The following is a 20,610-nucleotide window of genomic DNA, read 5'->3' as shown; positions in this document are numbered from 1 at the left end:
TCCGCGCAACAGCCTCCACACCAAAAAAACACGATCTTTTTGTCCAGATCTTCTTCCTCTTCCTTTTCGACCCTGAACAGAACCTTTTTATCCTCCTGTCCTCGTCACTTCCAATCGAGCCGTTTATTGGCCCACCGCCGTCGCCTTCTGCCAATCGTGATCACGGGGCGGAGCCATCCGCTGCACTGTCCTGTGACGTCACGGCCAGTCTCCAGAGAATACCAAAAGGGGTTTACGCAGACACACTTACCCTATCCCGTGTCCCTATCTAATTACGTGACAATTATCATTTCCCCCTTGAAGAAATGAACATTTACTAGACAACTTATCACCACTGAATTGCTACTTATTACATCGAGATCCTGGTAAACTCGAACAGCATGGCATACCTAATTAAACATCCTAATTACCCTTTGAATGCATACCCCCCCCCCTCAAACGTAACAGTATTATTCCAAATTCTCTGTATACTTGGAATTGCAATTCAGATATGAGATGCTAGATGTTAACAATCAATTGGTATCTCAAATCAAAAGATAAGCTCTTACAAATTTCAGCTATATTTGTTTAATTAACACCACTGTATATTTCTAATTGTACAGAGGAGAGTTCATGTCTGTTTGCTTGTTTATATATGCTTCAAAAACCCCAAAACTACTGAACCAAATCCAACCAAATTTTGCCTGTTACCTAAGGGTAACCTAAGTATGGTTTCTGTTGGGGTAGCATGTCTTAGAGAGGAGGTTCAGGGTGGGGGAAAGACCCCAATTCTCTCTATGTAAATGTGTATCGTATAGTGCCACCCGGTGGAAGCCAATATTACAAATCATCTTCTTGTATAAATAAAGTTTAAACAACTTGATAATATGCATAACGGTGATGTTGAAATCTGAGTGAGAATAATTCAAAATTTTCAAAATGTTTAATTTCACGAATTTTAAGCAGAGGTTCAAACCAAAGCATCCAACACTGAGTTTCGCAGTGAAGTGGAAGTGATTTTTGCTCACACCATATATAAACAGCAAGGATGGTTCATGACAATATGTAATGCATAATATGTGTATAATATTGTTGCAGTTTTGGAAGACCCCAGGGAGACACATCCAACACATAAGGGTTCCTTAGTGTAGTTATATCTGTAGCAATTTTGTTTAGCTAAATTACCCCTCCCCCTCATCCTGGTGGAAGGGAAAGATGCATTGTGAATGTATGTAAAATTAAAACTACCCCCATTGGCCATTGTTCTCCTTCTCGTTCTCCATCTCAGTAATCAAACCTCATTCTCAAATACCAAGTCTCAAACCTTTATTCTCAAACTCCATCCTAAAATTCCATCCTCAAACACTTTACAGATTCCAAACACAAACCACATTCACTCCACAAAATCACACCACTAATCCATTCAGTAACACTTCAATAGCACACATCGATAATGGACTCTCATTTAGCACATCAGAGCCCAGCTGCCTGCACTACCAGCATTGCTTTTGCCACGCTATCGAGCCGCTAGTGCTTCCAACATTGTTCTCGTCAAACCGCTAGCACTGCCAGCATCGTTCCTGCAGCCCATCCATTGTAACCCTGGAACCAATCGCGATGATTGAATCGCAAAGTGCCAGCCATTCAGCATGGCTGGCTCATGGAAAGCGGACGTGAGAGGTGACAGGAACGTGGGTGATAAGAAGCCTGGCAAACCAGTTCGCATTGAGTCAGAGTTCTGGGGGGTTCATGTGAGATCTCAGTTCCAAAGTTCTCCAAGAGAGTTGAGTTCTGAAGAGTTCCAAGTGTCAGTTTAGTGCTGGAGAGCTCAGTGGAGAATCTCAGCAAAGCAGTCCTCAGAGTTCGGAATTGGTTGGTGATCAAGTGGAGAGTCCGAAGTGGGCCATGCCAAGTGCCGAGAGCAGAGGACAAAGCGGAACAGGCATTGAGAAGCAAGCTGCCAGGCGTAGTTACCATCTTGCAGACAGTACCTCCTATGTGCCTTGTCGAACCAATCACAAACTCTCGAGCATTACAGTTTTTCTCAATCATTTCCTGAAACAATATCCTACGTTACCAAAACAGTTAGCACACGAATCAAAACGGTCTTGTGGTTTGCTAAACTTCAAAAATCCTTCTCAAAATGCAATAATGCTGTCAAATCTCAAAATACACGTCTCAAAATCGAATATTCACATCAAAATGATATATTTGTTATCAAATGAAAAGCTCACATTGTCAACCATTTCACAAAGGTGCAATACATTCAAAATGTAAAAGCATCAAAATGTTTCAACCTTTTAATTTTTTTTTTCTTCATACCATTTCTACCTGTTTACTCTTCTTACTTTGTTGGACATTGTGTCATTTGACCATTCATGTTACCTACAAGTGAATATCTTTTTTTTCAGTCAACTTAGCCCCAGACGACCCACACATTACTGCAAAAATTGTATATAGAATCATAGTTTGCGATAATTACACCAGAAAACAAACTTTTTGAACAAAAATGCATTTTACAGATATTCAACAAATAGCCTCTGATTTTTGTCAGGTCACATGTTCTCATCAACATCACCCAGGTCAAAAAACCAGTAAAGACCAGTAGCTTACTGGTCAACTGGTACCAGTTGAAAACCAGTAGCCAATTGGTACCAGTAAAGCCAGTTGGTTTCTTACTGGTTTTAATATGGAAATTGGAATAGAGTGATATATTACCAGTTGAAATACAATTGTATTTAACTAACTGGTATCAACTGGGACCAGTACATTGTAACTGGTATCAACTGGGAGACCAGTACATTGCAACTGGTATCAACTGGGACCAGTACATTGCAACCGGTATCAACTGGAACCAGTAAGACTTTAACTGGTACAAATATGAGCTACTGGTTTTTTTCAACTGGGAAATTGGAATTCTGACTGAATTTAACTGGGACCAGTTGAAACCAATAGAGACCAGTTAAAGACCAATTAGAACTAATAGAGACCAGTTGAAAATGTGTACTGGTTTTAACTGGTTTTTCGACCTGGGCACAGAGAATGTTTTCTCTGGCTACACATTTTGGAAAAAAAGTTCCTTGCCTGGTGAAGCCACCCTTACGGATAACATGCATATGCAGTGATGTCTTGACATGCCTCCTCCATGGCCGGGAGAAGTGTCGCCTGCTCATGGGGATTATAGTCATACACTACCCAGTGCCAGGTAGAAAAAAACAACTCTATGGGGTTCAGGAAGGGTGAGTAGGGTGGGAGGAACACCACTGAGAAGCGTGGACGAACTTCAAACCACCCTTGGACAAACGTAGAGTGGTGGAAACTATCATTGTCCCATACAATGACAAAGTTCGTCAGCTCCGGCTTTTGCATCACTTGCTCTTCTGGGGGGATAAGACTTTCATACATGGAATCTAGGAACACCAGCAGGCATGCTGTGTTACATGGGCCGATGATGGCATTATGGGAGATTACACCATTTCTAGAAATGGCAGCACACATGGTTATATTTCTTCCATGCTGACATGGGACATCAACACTCCTTTTTTCTTTTTAGCTCAAACTGAAACCCGCCTCATCCATAAATACGTATTCATGTGGAGCAACACTGGCATCAAGCTCAAGCATTCTCTGGAAGAAAAAAAATGTATCAGAGATAATACAATATCAAGATTACAGTAAACTCGCTCTTGTTAGTCTAACCATTAGAGTTGTGTATGTGTGTGTATATACATATATTTACATGTGTATATATATACATATATATATATATATATATATATATATATATATATATATATATATATATATATATTGTTAAGGCTGTGGAAATTCGAAGAACACCATAAAGGTTCTGAGTTCAGTTAGATCGAGAAGTCTGTGTTCAGTTAGATTTCCCCACCGTTGTTGAAGGGGATTTATTTGTGTCACAGGGCTGTGATCTTTGAGATGGCCGTTTTTCTTTACTATCGTTATTTTGGACCAACCACCACAACCACCTTCACAACGCCAACATCACAACAACCACGATCTCCTCAACCACCAACCACAACCAAACCACCACCACCAACGTCGGTCTCAAACAACCGCTTCAGATCCACCGTCCTCCCACCACAACAACTACATGCGCCTCTCAACAAACCACGCCATCCTCATCACCTCAACCACAATGCCAACCACAATTACGCCAATCACCTGACCACCTTCCCCACTATGCCAACTACCGATCCCCTTCTCCACAAACCAAATCGCAACCCTCTCTGCTCATGAAGGCCGTCTCTGCGGAGGAAAAGGAACAAGGGTTTTCGATAACGCGAGGGAAAAACAAGATGGAACATCGGTGGCGCACGTATTTTCCTGCCTGCTTTTCCCGCGCTTTGGTGTGGGGAAGTGCGATTAGAGCCAGAGGTCAAAGGTCATGTGAAGGAGGGCCTCATTTTGGGGGAATGAATCTCCCTTGGCCTGGGCCATGTAACGATTCCCTTGCCCCCCCTCCCCCCGCGCGCCACGAGAGGGGAGCGAGAGGGTTGGACATGGGCAATGCCCCTTTTCTCGAAGCTTCCCACAGGAACTTGAAGGAGGGCGGAGCAAGAAACCAGGAGGAATATAAGGGCACGCAGGAGCCAAGTCGGGTGTGTGTGGTTTATTTTGGTGGCTTCTTCCTGGTCGGGATCTTCGGCTCGTGGTGGCCTGTCTGTGGAGAAGTAGTCCGTGGAACGACCCGTTCGTCGGAGCTCATGGTCGGTGGGGAGTCCAGGCGTGGCACCAGGGACACAGACTGGAGGTGCTGCTCTGCCAGCTCTGTGGCGCAAACCTGCGCGTCTGAGTGTAGAGCGCCGGAGAGAGCTCGCCGGCCCCGTGGAAGGCCTGAGTCAGCCGCGGCTATCCTATTTGCCATGGGGACAGACGTCGTGACTCGCCCATCAAGGCACCACGAGGGTGCAGGTAACTTGCAACGGTCTCGTGGGACCCGTTCGGTCACCAAGGCTCCACGGTATAAAGGTCTACGGACCCTGTCTGAATCCCTTGTCTTTGAGGGTAGTCTTTTCTTTTCTTTTGAATGAATGTTGGTGGCGCCGTCTATAAGTAGAACTGTGTAAGTGCTGTACATTGACAATTGCTTATAGTCGGTTGTAGTGCTTTCGTTGCCTGAAAACATGTTTGCATTGCTTACTGCATGTGTGTTTAGTATTCCCTGTATACGTGTGTTGTAGTAAATAAATGTGCTTGGTTAAATGTACCCCGTTCGTTGCGTCCTCTTTCCCCTATTGGAATACCATTTTGCACTGCGGAATAGTAGTTGGGTTTTAAACACCCGGTAAATAGAATCGGATCCGGCGAGGTCGGGCAATAATACCCGCTCGGTTATCACTGAAGAACGAAACGGACCGCTTGAGCGGTTCGTGTCCAAGCCGACCTGCGTCGAGGTACGGTCTCCCGGTAGGCTACCCGCGCGAGTACTTAGGTATATCGATATTCGGCGATTGACCCTATTTTGCCTGGGTAGAAAATTGGCTAGGCCATGGTGGGATTAAGAACCCACCCGTGACAGGGTTCCGGCGTTGTTCCGGAAATTCACGACTGAATTGTCCATCCGGTGGGCGACGCGGCTGTGATTAGAAAAACGCGGTGGATCGCACACCCGTGGGCACGAATTCGTAACTATATATATATATATATATATATATATATATATATATATATATATATATATATATATATATATATATATATATATATATATATATATATATATATATATATATATATATATATATATATATATATATATATATATATATATATATATATATATATATATAATCTGCAATATATTGTTACGGATTTCAGAATCTGATCCGATGAATGCATACAAACATCTAGGTCTTCAAACAGTTATATCCCTAAATGCATGTCCAGGATAGACCCATCCCCATGTCTGGTGGGATTCTAACTGTGATGCGTTGAGAAAGGTAAAGAATAAATTCCATCTCTTATGGAAAGCTCCTTTTTCTCTTTACGACAGACACATTCATACATGTAAGATAGCCGTTAGCCCAACGGAGGCTTGACACCCACCTCTTTCACCGACGTTGACACCCGCATTTTCCATCGACGCTTGACACCCTGTTCAGCAGCTCTATGGATGCTACCTGGATCTTTTTCGTCTCAGGCTGAACATTGAGGTGATAATTGTTGTTGTTGATTTATGCACGCTTCACGTTATCGCTCGGTAATTCTGGCAAATGGTTGCTTTCTGCCGTTCATCCAGCACCACAAACATGGCATCGTAGGCCAGGAATGATCACGAGACTGGCAGTTTGTCACGTGCAACGATGTGCCAATAGGCAAGGAGGATTTGGTTGGTCTGCTTGAGGATCCACCCAGACTGGCTGCCTATAAAAAGGACGAGAGGACCGTTATTTCCAGGGAGTGAGTTGGAGTCAGTCAGTTGGCGTCAGTGAGTTGGCGATAGCTGGACGAGATTCTGACAGCTTTGAGAGTCTCCACCCTCTGCCGTACCATCTGTCATCCCTCAGACCGGCAAGCAGCAGCTTCTTCGCTCACTGCAGATCTGGATAAAATCACAAACTGGTCCAACACGTGGAACATGTCTTTCAATCCAGACAAATCTCACACTCTCACTATGTCTCTTCGAAAGGACCGTTTAGAAACCCCCCCCATCCACTTTCTCAACAATCCTCTGGAAGAAGTCTTTTCTTTCAAGCTTCTAGGTCTCACTATCTGCCATGACCTTTCCTGGGAAAGTCACATTTCCAACCTCGCCTCAAAAGCCAGTCGCCGACTGGGAATCCTCCGTCGTGCTAAGTCCTTCCTCGGCCCTCTTGAGCTCCTGACCACTTACAAAGCTTTTGTCCGTAGCCTGATGGAATACTGCTCTCTCCTCTGGGCTGGTGCTCCTGCCTCCCACCTTTCTCGGCTTCACGCTGTCGAAACCAGGGCATTTAAGATCATCGGCATCTCCCGCAATGAAGCTGAGTCTTTGGGCCTCTCACTCAATCACCGCAGGTTGGTCGGTGGTCTTTCTGTCTTCTACCGACTCCTCTCCAGCCTTGCCCCCCCTGCTCTCTCTGCGATTTGTCCCCACCACATTTCCACAGGGCGCTCAAGGTCCGCCAACAACTCCCTTCTGGTAAAACTACCAAAATCACGAATCACTGCTCATCTTCGCTCTTTCATTCCTCTTTTTTCCGCCTTTGGAATAAACTTCCTCACTCTATTCTTTCCCATTCTTCCCTCCAGGCTTTCAAAACAGCTGTTCACCACCACCTCTTATCTTCCCCCATCCAAATCCTCGATCTTTTCTACCCCCAATAATCCACCCAAGCCCACTTCCTTCATTTCTCCTGCTTTCCTTCCTGAAAGTCCCTGTAATGTCCATCTTCTCTTCGCCATGTTCCCCGTCCCATCCCCATCCCTCTCCCTTCCACAGTTCACCTAATGTGTCTGTTCTCCATTGTTTTGTCCCTTCCACTCCCGCCCCTCTTGTCTCATGCCCCCTTGCTGTGAGTTGTGTGTTAGCTCTCATACGAGCCTCGACCAAGGTATACAAAAAAAAAAAAAAAATTGGTGGTGGCTGGTTATAGTTCTGGCAGCTTTGGGAGATGGTCGTATCGTCATTTCCAGTCAGACGGCTGTTTCGTCATTTCCAGTCAGACGGCTGTTTCGTCATTTCCAGTCAGACGGCTGTTTCGTCGGTTCCAGTCAGATGACTGTTTCGTTGGTTCCAGTCAGACAGTCGTTTCGTCGGTTCTAGTCAGACAGTCATATCGTCACTTCCAGTCAGACGGATGTTTTATCTGTTCCAGTCAGACGGTTGGCGAGCTGGCGACAGTTGGTGATGGCCTTGCAGCCTTACAGTTTCCCACAGTGCCTCATCTTCTCACAGCTCCTAACAGCTGTCCGTCGGTTGTGTCTCCTGGTGGCTCCTGACGGTGGTTGACGCTCGAACTGTTAATACTGGTTCTGCTCGAGACCTGCTCTTGGCGTACCTGATTCTTGGGGGTGACGTCGACCGGCGTTCAAGCCTGTTTGCGAGTGGGTGCACGGCAAGGCTGGGCGCTGGCAACGGACAAGGCACGCTCACACATTTCAGGCCGTTTTATTTGACGCACGACGACTTCTATATGGTGAGCGAGACTGGATTTCTCTCCCCCCCTTGAATGATCTGCCGGGTACCCTTGTCTCGTGTTTAATTGTCAAGTCGGGCATACTGATAAGTATCTGCTCTTTGTCTCTTTTTTTCTTTCATTGCCTGATTAATTCTTTATTTGCTTGCAATTCTTTTCATTGATTTGGAATTTATTTATTTTTGCCATACGGAAATAAAAAGTTATTTTTATTTATTTTTTCCTTATTAATAAATTCCTTTGTTGATGTTCAAACCTGTCAGTGCTTGTCCTTTCCTTCCATTGATCCAGCATTGTCCGAACCTAGATAGACAGGAAGGTAATTACCACACAAATTGACCTGTAATCGTCGGCACGCATCAGCGGTTAAGCACTCGGCCGCCCTAATTAAGATTTAATCAAGATAAGATTGGTGCTTTGCCGAGGGTGCATTTCCTGTTCAGGAAACCACGTGACCTCCAGTTTAATGGCAAAATAAGATGGTGGACACTGGAACTCGTGGTTAACTGATTGACGTTTGTGGCTCTGAATTAACTGACCGTACGACAAAGTTAATTGCAAGCGGTGGCCCCAAGTCCGGCTCTTTCGGGGACAAACGGGGATGAAACCCCCTCATAATACACTCGGTACTGATGTTGACCTTGTAATCTTTGTCTGTTTGACAGTCGGCGGGCTGTGGCCTCTGAATTGGAGGTGACCGCTTTGGTTCAGGTCTTTATGTCCATTGGAGATTGGGGGAGTGCTCATCACGCTCCATGTATTTTGAAAAAAACAAACATAAATATATTTATTTATATATTATGAGTTCATCCTCTTCCTCTTTGAGCTCCAGCTTGGCTTCCCTCTCACCCTCTCATACCTGCTCCATTTCTTTCCCACAACTGAGAGTTTACTTGTGGCCCCTTTTATCCATGATCCAGGTCTGCTAGATGATTGAAAAATTGAGCAATTTGCATTTCCACATGTGAGGTATACCATTGGAATTTGTTGCTTTCAGTTCCAAACATGAATTTAATGACAAAACATGGATTCTCCTCAAAAATGACTCCTCTCTCTACACGTCTTACACACACATCCTACACCTTACGCTGCATACACATCATTGACTCACCCTGTTGTGGAGTCCACAACCGGGTACACAACAGTTATTTTCAGATCTCACATTACACACACCCAGATACACCGCTCCTCCCACCTGCACTTCTCAATCGCCTGCACTAAACCTGGTTAGTTACCATGTGAGCCGTCCGGTTTATGTACAGGTGAGCCTGGGGACGACACCATACTCCACCTACTTCACTTCTCTGTCTATCAACCTTTCTTCTTTCCTTCTTATGAAATGATTGAGGGTGCCTGTGTGTGTAGATTTGTGATAAGATGATTCACTGAGGAGCTTAGATGTTAAGGGCAAGATCTTTCTGACACTTTTCACTTTGTAAATCCGTGTCCTTTGTCAAATCTTTTAGGAACTGTTTCCACCTGCCCAATCGTCCTTTCCTCCATTGGTTAGACAGAGTGTGTGAATTGTGGATGGGAGTTCCGGCCACAGTTTCATCATGGTTCGTACCTGCCAGCGTTCCACGAATGGTATGGCTCGGTCATTTTGATTGGTAATAGTGGAGCACTGGCAGGTTTTTGGGAATGAGGAGACTTCGCTCAATAATCTCACATTCTGTACATATTCGAGGTTTTTGGGAATGAGGAGCCATCGCTCAACAATCTCACATTCTGTACATATTCGAGGTTTTGGGGAATGAGGAGACATCGCTCAATAATCTCATATTCTGTACATATTCGAGGTTTTGGGGAATGAGGAGACATCGCTCAATAATCTCACATTCTGTACATATTCGAGGTTTTGGGGAATGAGGAGACATCGCTCAATAATCTCATATTCTGTACATATTCGAGGTTTTGGGGAATGCGGAGCCATTACTCAATAATCTCACATTCTGTACATATTCGAGGTTTTGGGGAATGAGGAGACATCGCTCAATAATCTCACATTCTGTACATATTCGAGGTTTTGGGGAATGAGGAGACATCGCTCAACAATCTCACATTCTGTACATATTCGAGGTTTTGGGGAATGAGGAGACATCGCTCAACAATCTCACATTCTGTACATATTCGAGGTTTTGGGGAATGCGGAGCCATTACTCAATAATCTCACATTCTGTACATATTCGAGGTTTTGGGGAATGAGGAGACATCGCTCAATAATCTCATATTCTGTACATATTCGAGGTTTTGGGGAATGAGGTGCCATCGCTCAACAATCTCACATTCTGTACATATTCGAGGTTTTGGGGAATGAGGAGACATCGCTCAACAATCTCATATTCTGTACATATTCGAGGTTTTGGGGAATGAGGAGACATCACTCAATAATCTCACATTCTGTACATATTCGAGGTTTTGGGGAATGAGGAGACATCGCTCAATAATCTCACATTCTGTACATATTCGAGGTTTTGGGGAATGAGGAGACATCGCTCAATAATCTCACATTCTGTACATATTCGAGGTTTTGGGGAATGAGGAGCCATTACTCAACAATCTCACATTCTGTACATATTCGAGGTTTTTGGGGAATGAGGGGACATTACTCAATAATCTCATATTCTGTACATATTCGAGGTTTTGGGGAATGAGGAGACATCGCTCAACAATCTCACATTCTGTACATATTCGAGGTTTTGGGGAATGAGGAGCCATTACTCAACAATCTCACATTCTGTACATATTCGAGGTTTTGGGGAATGCGGAGCCATTACTCAATAATCTCACATTCTGTACATATTCGAGGTTTTTGGGGAATGAGGGGACATTACTCAATAATCTCATATTCTGTACATATTCGAGGTTTTGGGGAATGAGGAGACATCGCTCAACAATCTCACATTCTGTACATATTCGAGGTTTTGGGGAATGAGGAGACTTCGCTCAATAATCTCACATTCTGTACATATTCGAGGTTTTGGGGAATGCGGAGCCATTACTCAATAATCTCACATTCTGTACATATTCGAGGTTTTGGGGAATGAGGAGACATCGCTCAACAATCTCACATTCTGTACATATTCGAGGTTTTGGGGAATGAGGAGACATCGCTCAATAATCTCACATTCTGTACATATTCGAGGTTTTGGGGAATGCGGAGCCATTACTCAATAATCTCACATTCTGTACATATTCGAGGTTTTGGGGAATGAGGAGACATCGCTCAATAATCTCACATTCTGTACATATTCGAGGTTTTGGGGAATGAGGAGACATCGCTCAACAATCTCACATTCTGTACATATTCGAGGTTTTGGGGAATGAGGAGACATCGCTCAACAATCTCACATTCTGTACATATTCGAGGTTTTGGGGAATGCGGAGCCATTACTCAATAATCTCACATTCTGTACATATTCGAGGTTTTGGGGAATGAGGTGCCATTGCTCAATAATCTCACATTCTGTACATATTCGAGGTTTTGGGGAATGAGGTGCCATTGCTCAATAATCTCATATTCTGTACATATTCGAGGTTTTGGGGAATGAGGTGCCATTGCTCAATAATCTCATATTCTGTACATATTCGAGGTTTTGGGGAATGAGGAGACATCGCTCAATAATCTCATATTCTGTACATATTCGAGGTTTTGGGGAATGAGGTGCCATTGCTCAATAATCTCATATTCTGTACATATTCGAGGTTTTTGGGGAATGAGGTGCCATTGCTCAATAATCTCATATTCTGTACATATTCGAGGTTTTGGGGAATGAGGAGACATCGCTCAATAATCTCATATTCTGTACATATTCGAGGTTTTGGGGAATGAGGTGCCATTGCTCAATAATCTCATATTCTGTACATATTCGAGGTTTTTGGGGAATGAGGTGCCATTGCTCAATAATCTCACATAAACGTCGGAGCGAAACAAGAGATAAAACTTGATCATCTGGACATCACGTGGCATTTATCAGTTATTAATCAATGACATTCTCTGCTTGTCAATTATGATTGGTAGTCTGGACGAGTCTATTGTATTATTTCAGGAAAATATAATTTTGTTTACATTTCCTTGCCTACTATCAGTAGGTTTAAAAGCTTGGTGTTGGCTTAATGGTTCAGGTGGCTGACTTGAGATCTCATGGTCTTGAGTTCGAGGGCTTGGTTTTTTGTTGAAATAACATCAGGTGGGTTGACCCAGCCTGTCATCCTTCCGAGGTCGACAAAATAATCATCAGCTTACCCACTGGTAAGAGGGGCACTGCATCAGCTTCAAAGCTGTAACCCTGGCAATTTGTACTTTGTTATTTTGAAGAGGTTTGACCACCATTTGCAACGAACACAATGAATTAAACATAGTTGGGGTGGCGCATCTGGCAGCATGACGAGTTAAAATCGCCTTTTGATTTTTGAAGGGTGAGGAACATGACGGGCGGTGTACAACGACATTTTGTGCAGCTAAGCTGGTGTACCTCTTTTTGTCTTGACGTACATATACAGTATTGTGCAGCTCGGCTGGTGCACCCGTTTTTTTTTTTTAGTGTTGAGGTACATAATTATATACTCGCAAGATTTTATAAGTTAAAATATGTAATATTCGTCGAACAAGAAGATCGAAAGCTTTTCTTTTCTGGATTACAAAGTTCAACAAACCAGTCATCCTTGCAGCCGATGTTCCGGTTGATGTTGTTTTAAAAGGCGTAGATACGGTTTGTGGTGTGATTTTGTTTGGGAGCTGCATTTCCCGCTAGTGCTGAAGGAAAATGTGAGTTTATACTTCAGGAACCTGTTTCCTTTTGTTATTTAAGTGTTGCTTTCTGGGGACACTTTCAAGCGAAGTCGTTTCATTGAATGTTTTATTTAATGCACCATCACGACATGTCATGTGAAACATTTGATGATTATATTCGGACAAAGTCGAAGTTGGGTCCTCGTTTGTTTTCCCACCAAAACGTCACCGTTGAACTTGTACATCCTTGTAATTCGATTCGTTAACATCTTGGGATCGATTTCGTCATCGAACCTGATGGTAAGCCTGAGGTGATGCATGTAGATGTCACAAGTTGCCTCATATTTGACATGGACGAACCCTCAACACCCTGCTTGGAGTGACTACGACGACGACGATGACTCCTCGAGGATCGCGAAGATGCAAGAAGTCATTTTGGCTCCTCCCCCCCTGGGGCGGGGTCAAAAGGTCAAATATTTAAATATTGTTTAAAATGAAACTGGACATGCAATGAACCTTCGGGGGATGCATGAAATATGTAACCATTTATTTGGATTTGACCCCCGGTTTATACCCCAGGGGTCAAAACGGGAAAATTGGGTCAGTCCTGGTGGAATGTTATCCCAGATTTCAACTTTCCTTTCGGTGGGAAGCATGGGGATTTATGATTGTCTCTTAACCATCATCCTCCATGCCTGGTGTTGGCTTAATGGTTAGGGTGGTGGGCTTCGGATCCTCGGATCTTGAGCTCAAATCCTGCTCGGCTGTTGAATTAATACCAGGTGGGGTTGACTCTGTCTGTCATCCTTCTGAGGTCGGTAAAATGAGTGCCAGCTTGCTGGTATCCTGTGTCGGAGTGGCGACCCGTCCAGGATTGTACCCAATAGCCAAGGAGGCAGCACCAACGCTCTGCACAGAGTATGGTCCCAGTGGATGGATGGATAATCCTCTGCCATTTATCCATTAAAATAAATATTTTTAAAGCTTCAATTCTGGATTGTGAAACTTGTGCATTTCACCTGATCTTTGCTTCTACGGTTTCAGATCTCGTCGTGAAGAACAATATATCCTCCATATTTCTAAGCTCTTTAATTTTCTTCCTGAAGATCATTGGAATCTCCCATGATGAAGCTGAGTCTTCTACTTATTGCAAATGGCAGCTTGGCTGCCGGGTAGCTATCATTTTGTTGAGGGCGTGACTATGCCGCTGATGCTGTGCCCCTATACCAGTGCATTGGTACTCATTCCGCCGACCTCGGAAGGATGACAGGCTGAGTGAACCCCACCTGGTATTAATTGAGTGGCCAACGGGGCTCGAACTCGGGACCCGAAAATCCCAAGCCAGCCACCCTAATCACAAAGCCAACACCAGGCTTAAGCTGAGTCTATGGACCTATCAGTTTCAGATCACAGGTTGGTGGTCTCTGTCTTCTACCCCCTCCTTTCTGGTTTTGCACCCTCTGCTCTTTCTGTGCTCTATCCCCTCACCCCATCCCAGGTTCTTGCAGGGCACCCATGGAGCAGTGATCCTGGATTTAGGTAAAACTACATAAATCCAGGATCACTGCTCACCTCCTCTCATTTGTTCCTCTCTTTTTTTATTATTTTTATTTTTATTTTCTCTCCAATCTCATTCTTCCCTCCAGGTCTTCAAGATGGCTGTTCCCAACCATTCTCAGATCATCCCCTATCCACAACCATGATTTTATTTTTCTACCCCTGTTAAGCCCTCCACAAGCTGCCCTCTTTCCATTTCTCCAGTTTTATTTTCTGACAGTTTGTTTCTGCAATCATCTTATCCATCCCATGAGTCCTCTACCCCTCATTCCTCCCCACACACATTATTTGTCCAAGTCTCCCTCTACTTTTCCCTCATCCCTGATGTTAGTGTGCCCCCCCTCTCTCTTTGTCCTGCTCCTTTTGTTTTGTTACGTCCTGATTCGTTCTATGTTCTAGCTCCTCCATGATCATCGACTTCATATACAAATAAATATCGCCCAAATCTGCTCATGTTTAAACTGGCGGAAAACTGAAACTTTAGTTCATGCTATCTTATCCTCATGCTTGGATTAGTGTGAATCGCTGTCTGCAGGCTTGCCTGCTTCTTCTCTCAATCCTTTACAACTTGTTTAGTATACCACTGCCAGGCTTGGAGTTAACCTCGCAAATTTATTCATATCACTGCATTGCTCAACCACTTCACTGTTTCCAAGTATACCAACGTAGATATTTTGGAACCTTCCTCATAGTAACTAGAAAGACACTCGGGAGAGCACATATATCCACCAGGCTGAACCTTTTACGTCTTGTATCCCACTGATAGACCGGATCTGCATCTGGACCATTCATCCTTGTCATGCACCAAAATCGAAACAGCTTCTTCTTGTCACCAAACCAACTCATCCACCTAGTTGGCTCACTTGGAAAATAGTTCTGGTGAGCTTATGGGGTGGCGCGTCGTCCGTCCATCCACAAATACTTTCAACTTCTTCTCTGAAACTACACATGGGATTTTGATGAAACTTTACCACAATGTTCATCACCGTGTATGTACCAAAGGTTGTTCGTGACATAAAAAAAGCGGGGTCTCAGGGGGGTCTACGGAGGGAGTTTACGTGGGGGCTGCCCCCCTCCCCAAAGAAATATTTGCCTTCTCTGAAACGACACACAATTCCAATGAAACTTGGTTACAACGTTTATCACCCATGGTGTACCAAAGTTTGTTCATGACCTCAGATAAATCAGGGTCTAAGGAGGGGGGTTTGCCCCCCAAAATATGTATTCGCTTTTTTTCTCCGAAACTACACATGCAATTTCAATGAAACTTGACCATAACCTTCATCACTCGTGATGTACGAAAGATTGTTCAGACCATTAAAAAATTGGGTTTATAAGGGATTCTATATGGGAGTTGCCCCCCAGAAGAGGTATTTGCTTTCTCCTCAGAAACTACACACACAATTTCGATGAAATTCGACCACAACCTTCATCACCCGTGATGTACCAAAGTTTGTTCATGGCATAAAAATGAAAATCTATAGTTATTTACTTTCTTCTCCGTTGCATATTTTTGGGATCATCCATGCCCACCAGTTGTTCGCTGGTTATCTTATCTAGCCGCTTCCAGGTGAGCGCCCAGGGGTATTGCCCCAATGTTCTTGTCATAACTTTTCCACAACTTTTCGAAATATCATTTATGGCTCAATCTCTCAATAGTGAAGAATCACTTGCAAATTAAAAATTCTCGTCTCTTCACCAAGATCGAATAATTTCGTCCTTGTCACACACCCAACCTGTCCAGCAAATTCCCTCCGAACCTGTCCGTAACTTTTGAGATATCCTGCTCAAAGAGCGACAAACAGACAGGGGTGAAAACATAACTGCCATCCACCTTTGGTGGCAGAGGTAATGATCGTTGTTCTTGAAATTCAAATGTGAATTGCTTCCTGCCTACAACGGGAATCTCCTGTTAGTTCCTCCCACAAGGATGAAGACTTTTGTCGATCGAACATTCTCCAGATGTTACTCCATTGTGGAAGCTTTCAAACCTTGCATGAGCATTCACTGTAACCTGAATTGTGCTTCGCTTAAAGGAACTTGACAAAAAATTAATACTTCAAGAATTTATCAATTTGTGCTTTTGTTTGGAAGACAAATGTTTACAAAAAAAAGAAAAAATATTGCACACCATTAAGGGATGTTGGCACACGGGGCTGCCGTTTCACAATTCTGGACGTTAAAGAGTTGGTACGTTAAAGTTGGTGGACGCTAAAAATCCCACTGTGTCCTTCACAAAGGGTCGGCAAGCTATCGCCGTTACCATCAACAAATTACAAATTCCTGCACTCCCATCAATGACCAGCAGCCAGAGCCACAACTTTTTGAGATATCATGCAATGTTTTATATGTCGTTTTTGGCCCAATCACGCAACGGTGAAGAATCACTTCAAACATTCTCAGATCCAAATCTGGATTCAGATCTTCACCAATGTCTCGTCATTTCGTCCTTGTTACATACCCAAGCTCTCCACAAAATTTAGTCCAAATCCGTCTGCAACTTTTTGAGATCTTTTGTTCACCAGCAAACAAACAGGCACGGGGTGAAAACGGTGGATAACGGTGAAGAAAAATAATTAATTATTTATTCCACGATAGAAATGTATAGCTATTTGATTGTTTTGTGGTTACCCAACACTATAAATACAAATTCCTTCAAGAACTTGTAAACCTAAACATTGTTCTGCCTTTTATTAACCAAAGTGAAGGTAAAATATAAACCGCCCTCATTCTTGAAGTTTATCCATTGCTCTTTGCTTCCGTTGTGCGTACAAACCTTCCCTTCCCTCCAACAGGCGTATTTGAGGGTACTTCCAGGGAATCTTTTGGCGATGGCTGCTCGCTATGCAGGCCTAGCACGTAACCTAAACGGCTTTCTGCACAGATTGAGACTGGCTGGTCGGCCTGCGGTGAGTTTTTGCAAAGCTTGGGAGCCGATGAGTCAAGTAGGGATAAAGGCATGATAATTATGGTAGTGTTGGACTGATTGTAAGCATTGCATCATTGGCTTTGCATTGATTTTCATTTGTGCTCTTCCCCAACTTCATTCTTTCTCCTGATTCCTGTTTTATTTTCGTCCCCTTTTTATTGTAATTATTATTATTATTTTTTCCTATCATGCTTTGTATGGCAGGTTTATACATGGCAAGGAACACCTTTGTCAGGCCATAATTCCTCTTATGCCACCTCTTCTTGTCTTCACCTTCGTTTTTCACAGCTACCAAAAGGTACTGATGTTTTGCCTGGAACCTGTGTGCATAATCGTGTTTGGTTTTGCAAACCTTATTGTTATTTTGCAATAGTTTGGTGTTGCAAATCATTTTTATGCCTCTGCAGCCAAAGGCCAGAAACATGATGTTTTCCGTCTGGCTGTCCGCCCGTCTGTCCGTTCTCGGTTTATTTGTTACCACGGTAAGCTATGAACCAATGAAGGGCTTTCAACCAAACTTGGCGAAAGTATGGACTTCAATACAAGGATGAACTGATGCAATTCTGGGTTCAACAGGTCAAAGGTCAAAGGCCGCCGTCACAGGTCACACCCTTTGAAAAATAATTTTGCAGACCATAAACCCGAGTTAGAAGCTTCCGATGTCTCACTTCTACTTCCCTCTCTTCCCTCTCAAGGGATCTTTCATTTTTCATGTGACCTTTTAATTGAGATGTAACTTAACTGGGTTACATGTATTGCGGGCAGAGGCATATCCATCAACACATTCATGTCAAATTCTATTTTATTTTGAAAGCAAATACACCCATCATGAGTGTTAAATATATCTATGCCTTTTCTCCATTAACTGCTCTGTCTCCGGACCTCATCCACTGCTCTCCAGCCATTGTTAACCGTTTGAGTTTTTTTTTTTTTTAATTACACTTGTCGACCTCAGGGCACTGCAGTAAGTACACCGGTAACCCGGAGGCTGTCATGACAGAAAATAAATAGACACTGATATGCCCTTAGTGTTGTTTTTAGGGTGAAACCAAGACACGACAGGAGACAGAATGGTAACGTTATAATAAATATCGAATAATCCCCAATGTCTACCCTAAGCACAATAATACGAATCAAATTTATCAATAAATGACCTTCCAAAGAATCCCCAAATTAAATAGGTAAGAATGCTACATACAGCAATTCAGCTATACGTTAACTCACGACTCTCGACCTGGCAACTGAGTTTAATCAAGCAGTTCGCACATTGTTCCCAGAGGGTCAGAAATGGGTGTAAAGTCGATGGTGAGCCCCGTTGGAATGGTCAAAATCTAGAAGGTGCGGACAAATGTTGAAGCTGATGCAGACAGTCGAGTCGCGTTCAATGTCCTCAGAATGTGGATCCTTGAATCGCGGAAGCATCGAGGAGAATCCCGATTCAGCCATTATAGCTTTGACATCGATAATGAAGACGGGAACTCCGAGCTGAAAAGTATGATTTGGTTGAAGAACAGGAGAGGTTTGAGGGACGAATAATCCCCAAAAGTAAGCATCAGACAACATGCCGATCGTCTTCTCAAAATGGTGTGTAAACCACCAAAATGGCACCAATGAGGTAACATAAGGAGCTGCGATGAAATTATCACCGAGAAGTATAATGTATGACAAGTCTGAAGACGACGATAGTTCACGAGCAGTATTTGACGATGCAGATTGTTTCAGAAGTGAAGGATGAGACAATGTGATAATGTTTGACCAAGTTATAAAAATGATCAACATGATGTGGTACGAGTGACAGGTTATTAGCTGCAAAATGTCAAAAACACGGTTTCGTTCAACAACTTTAAAAATTTGACCTTTGCATGACCTTCAAAGGTCACAAAACAATGTTTTGGACATTAAAATAAGGAAACATGATACGTGCTATAGCTTAATGGAGTTAGTTCGTCGAAGAAGGTCGAAAACCCGGTTCGATTCCCACAACTTTGAAAATTTGACCTTTGTGAACTTTAAAGGTCAAGGATTATGACCTTTGGTGCAAAACTTCCTCTGGAACATTCCAGGAACAATATATCGTCATATAGGCTATATGGCACTTCGCACATTGATGAAATCAGCGTAAAAACAAACTTGAAGGGAAACAAAATGATTTCAAGACTTTAGGTGGGGAATGACCTCAAGATTATGCATAAAAAATATTGTCATCCCTGCTCTCAAAGTTTGGACGGTCGTCTGATTTTTATGTCAAAATTCGAAATTTTCTAAGTTCATGACCTTGTCACCTTGACTTTGTGACCTTGACCTTGGGACGAAAATGAAAAATCGAGCTCCGTGGGGCTATGCAGGTGCCATTGTGCGAACCAAATACCGAAACCCCTGCCAGATTCGACAAACCCCCTAGGAGAAGATGCAAATTGAAATCGGCTACCCCCTAAAAACACAATTCGCAATTTTCTAAGTTCGTGGCCTTGACCTTGGGACGAAAATGAAAAATTGAGCTCTGTGGGCGATGCAGGTGCCATTGTGCTAACCAAATACTGAAACCCCTGCCAGATTCGACCATCCCCTCGGAGAAGAAATTTTTTGATGTCAAAATTGCAATTTTCTAAGTTCGTGACCTTGTGACCTTGACCTTGGGATGAAAATGAAAAATTGAGCTCCGTGGGGCTATGCAGGTGCCATTGGGCGAACCAAATACCGAAACGCCTGTCAGATTCGACAAAACCCCTCGGAGAAGATGCAAATTGAAATCGGCTATCCCCTAAAAGCACGTTGTTTGGGCGTGGCTCCGCCCATAATGGACGGACCACGCCCATTTTCAGGAAAACACAACTCGATCATGATATAAACCTCCCACCAAAATTTCATCAGGATCGGATCAAAACTCACGAAGCTATGCTCAGGCAAGACAGACAGACAGACAGGCAAGACAGACAGGCAAGACAGGCAAGACAGACAGGCAAGACAGGCAAGACAGACAGACAGACAGACAGGCAAGACAGACAGACAGACAGACAGGCAAGACAGACAGACAGACAGACAGGCAAGACAGACAGACAGACAGACAGGCAAGACAGACAGGCAAGACAGGCAAGACAGACAGGCAAGACAGGCAAGACAGACAGGCAAGACAGGCAAGACAGACAGGCAAGACAGGCAAGACAGACAGGCAAGACAGGCAAGACAGGCAAGACAGACAGACAGACAGGCAAGACAGACAGACAGACAGACAGACAGACAGACAGACAGACAGACAGACAGGCAAG

The 20,610-nt window shown here is 43.6% G+C and overlaps 1 protein-coding gene across 5 annotated transcripts in view; it reads left to right on the top strand.

Moving 5' to 3' along the window:
- AFG3L2 (AFG3 like matrix AAA peptidase subunit 2) overlaps nucleotides 1-20,610 on the top strand; it is a 67,688-nt gene that overhangs the window by 6,257 nt on the left and 40,821 nt on the right. For 2 of the 5 annotated variants that reach the window (XM_085892643.1, XM_085892642.1), the window contains exons 1-3: nucleotides 8,106-8,126; nucleotides 17,211-17,324; nucleotides 17,549-17,642. In XM_085892643.1, the coding sequence (XP_085748769.1) occupies nucleotides 8,124-8,126; nucleotides 17,211-17,324; nucleotides 17,549-17,642 (211 nt within the window). In that variant the 5' untranslated portion in view covers nucleotides 8,106-8,123. Of the gene's footprint in view, nucleotides 1-8,105; nucleotides 8,127-12,739; nucleotides 12,895-15,274; nucleotides 15,295-17,210; nucleotides 17,325-17,548; nucleotides 17,643-20,610 lie in introns of those variants that run through there. The other 3 variants (XM_085892644.1, XM_085892645.1, XM_085892646.1) reach the window with 3 other exon arrangements.

Source organism: Eptatretus burgeri, chromosome 8 (genome assembly GCF_056783735.1).
Source record: "Eptatretus burgeri isolate ZD-2024b chromosome 8, Ebu_testis_v1, whole genome shotgun sequence".
Lineage (NCBI taxonomy): Eukaryota > Metazoa > Chordata > Myxini > Myxiniformes > Myxinidae > Eptatretus > Eptatretus burgeri.
This window is presented reverse-complemented; position numbering and strand designations above follow the sequence as displayed.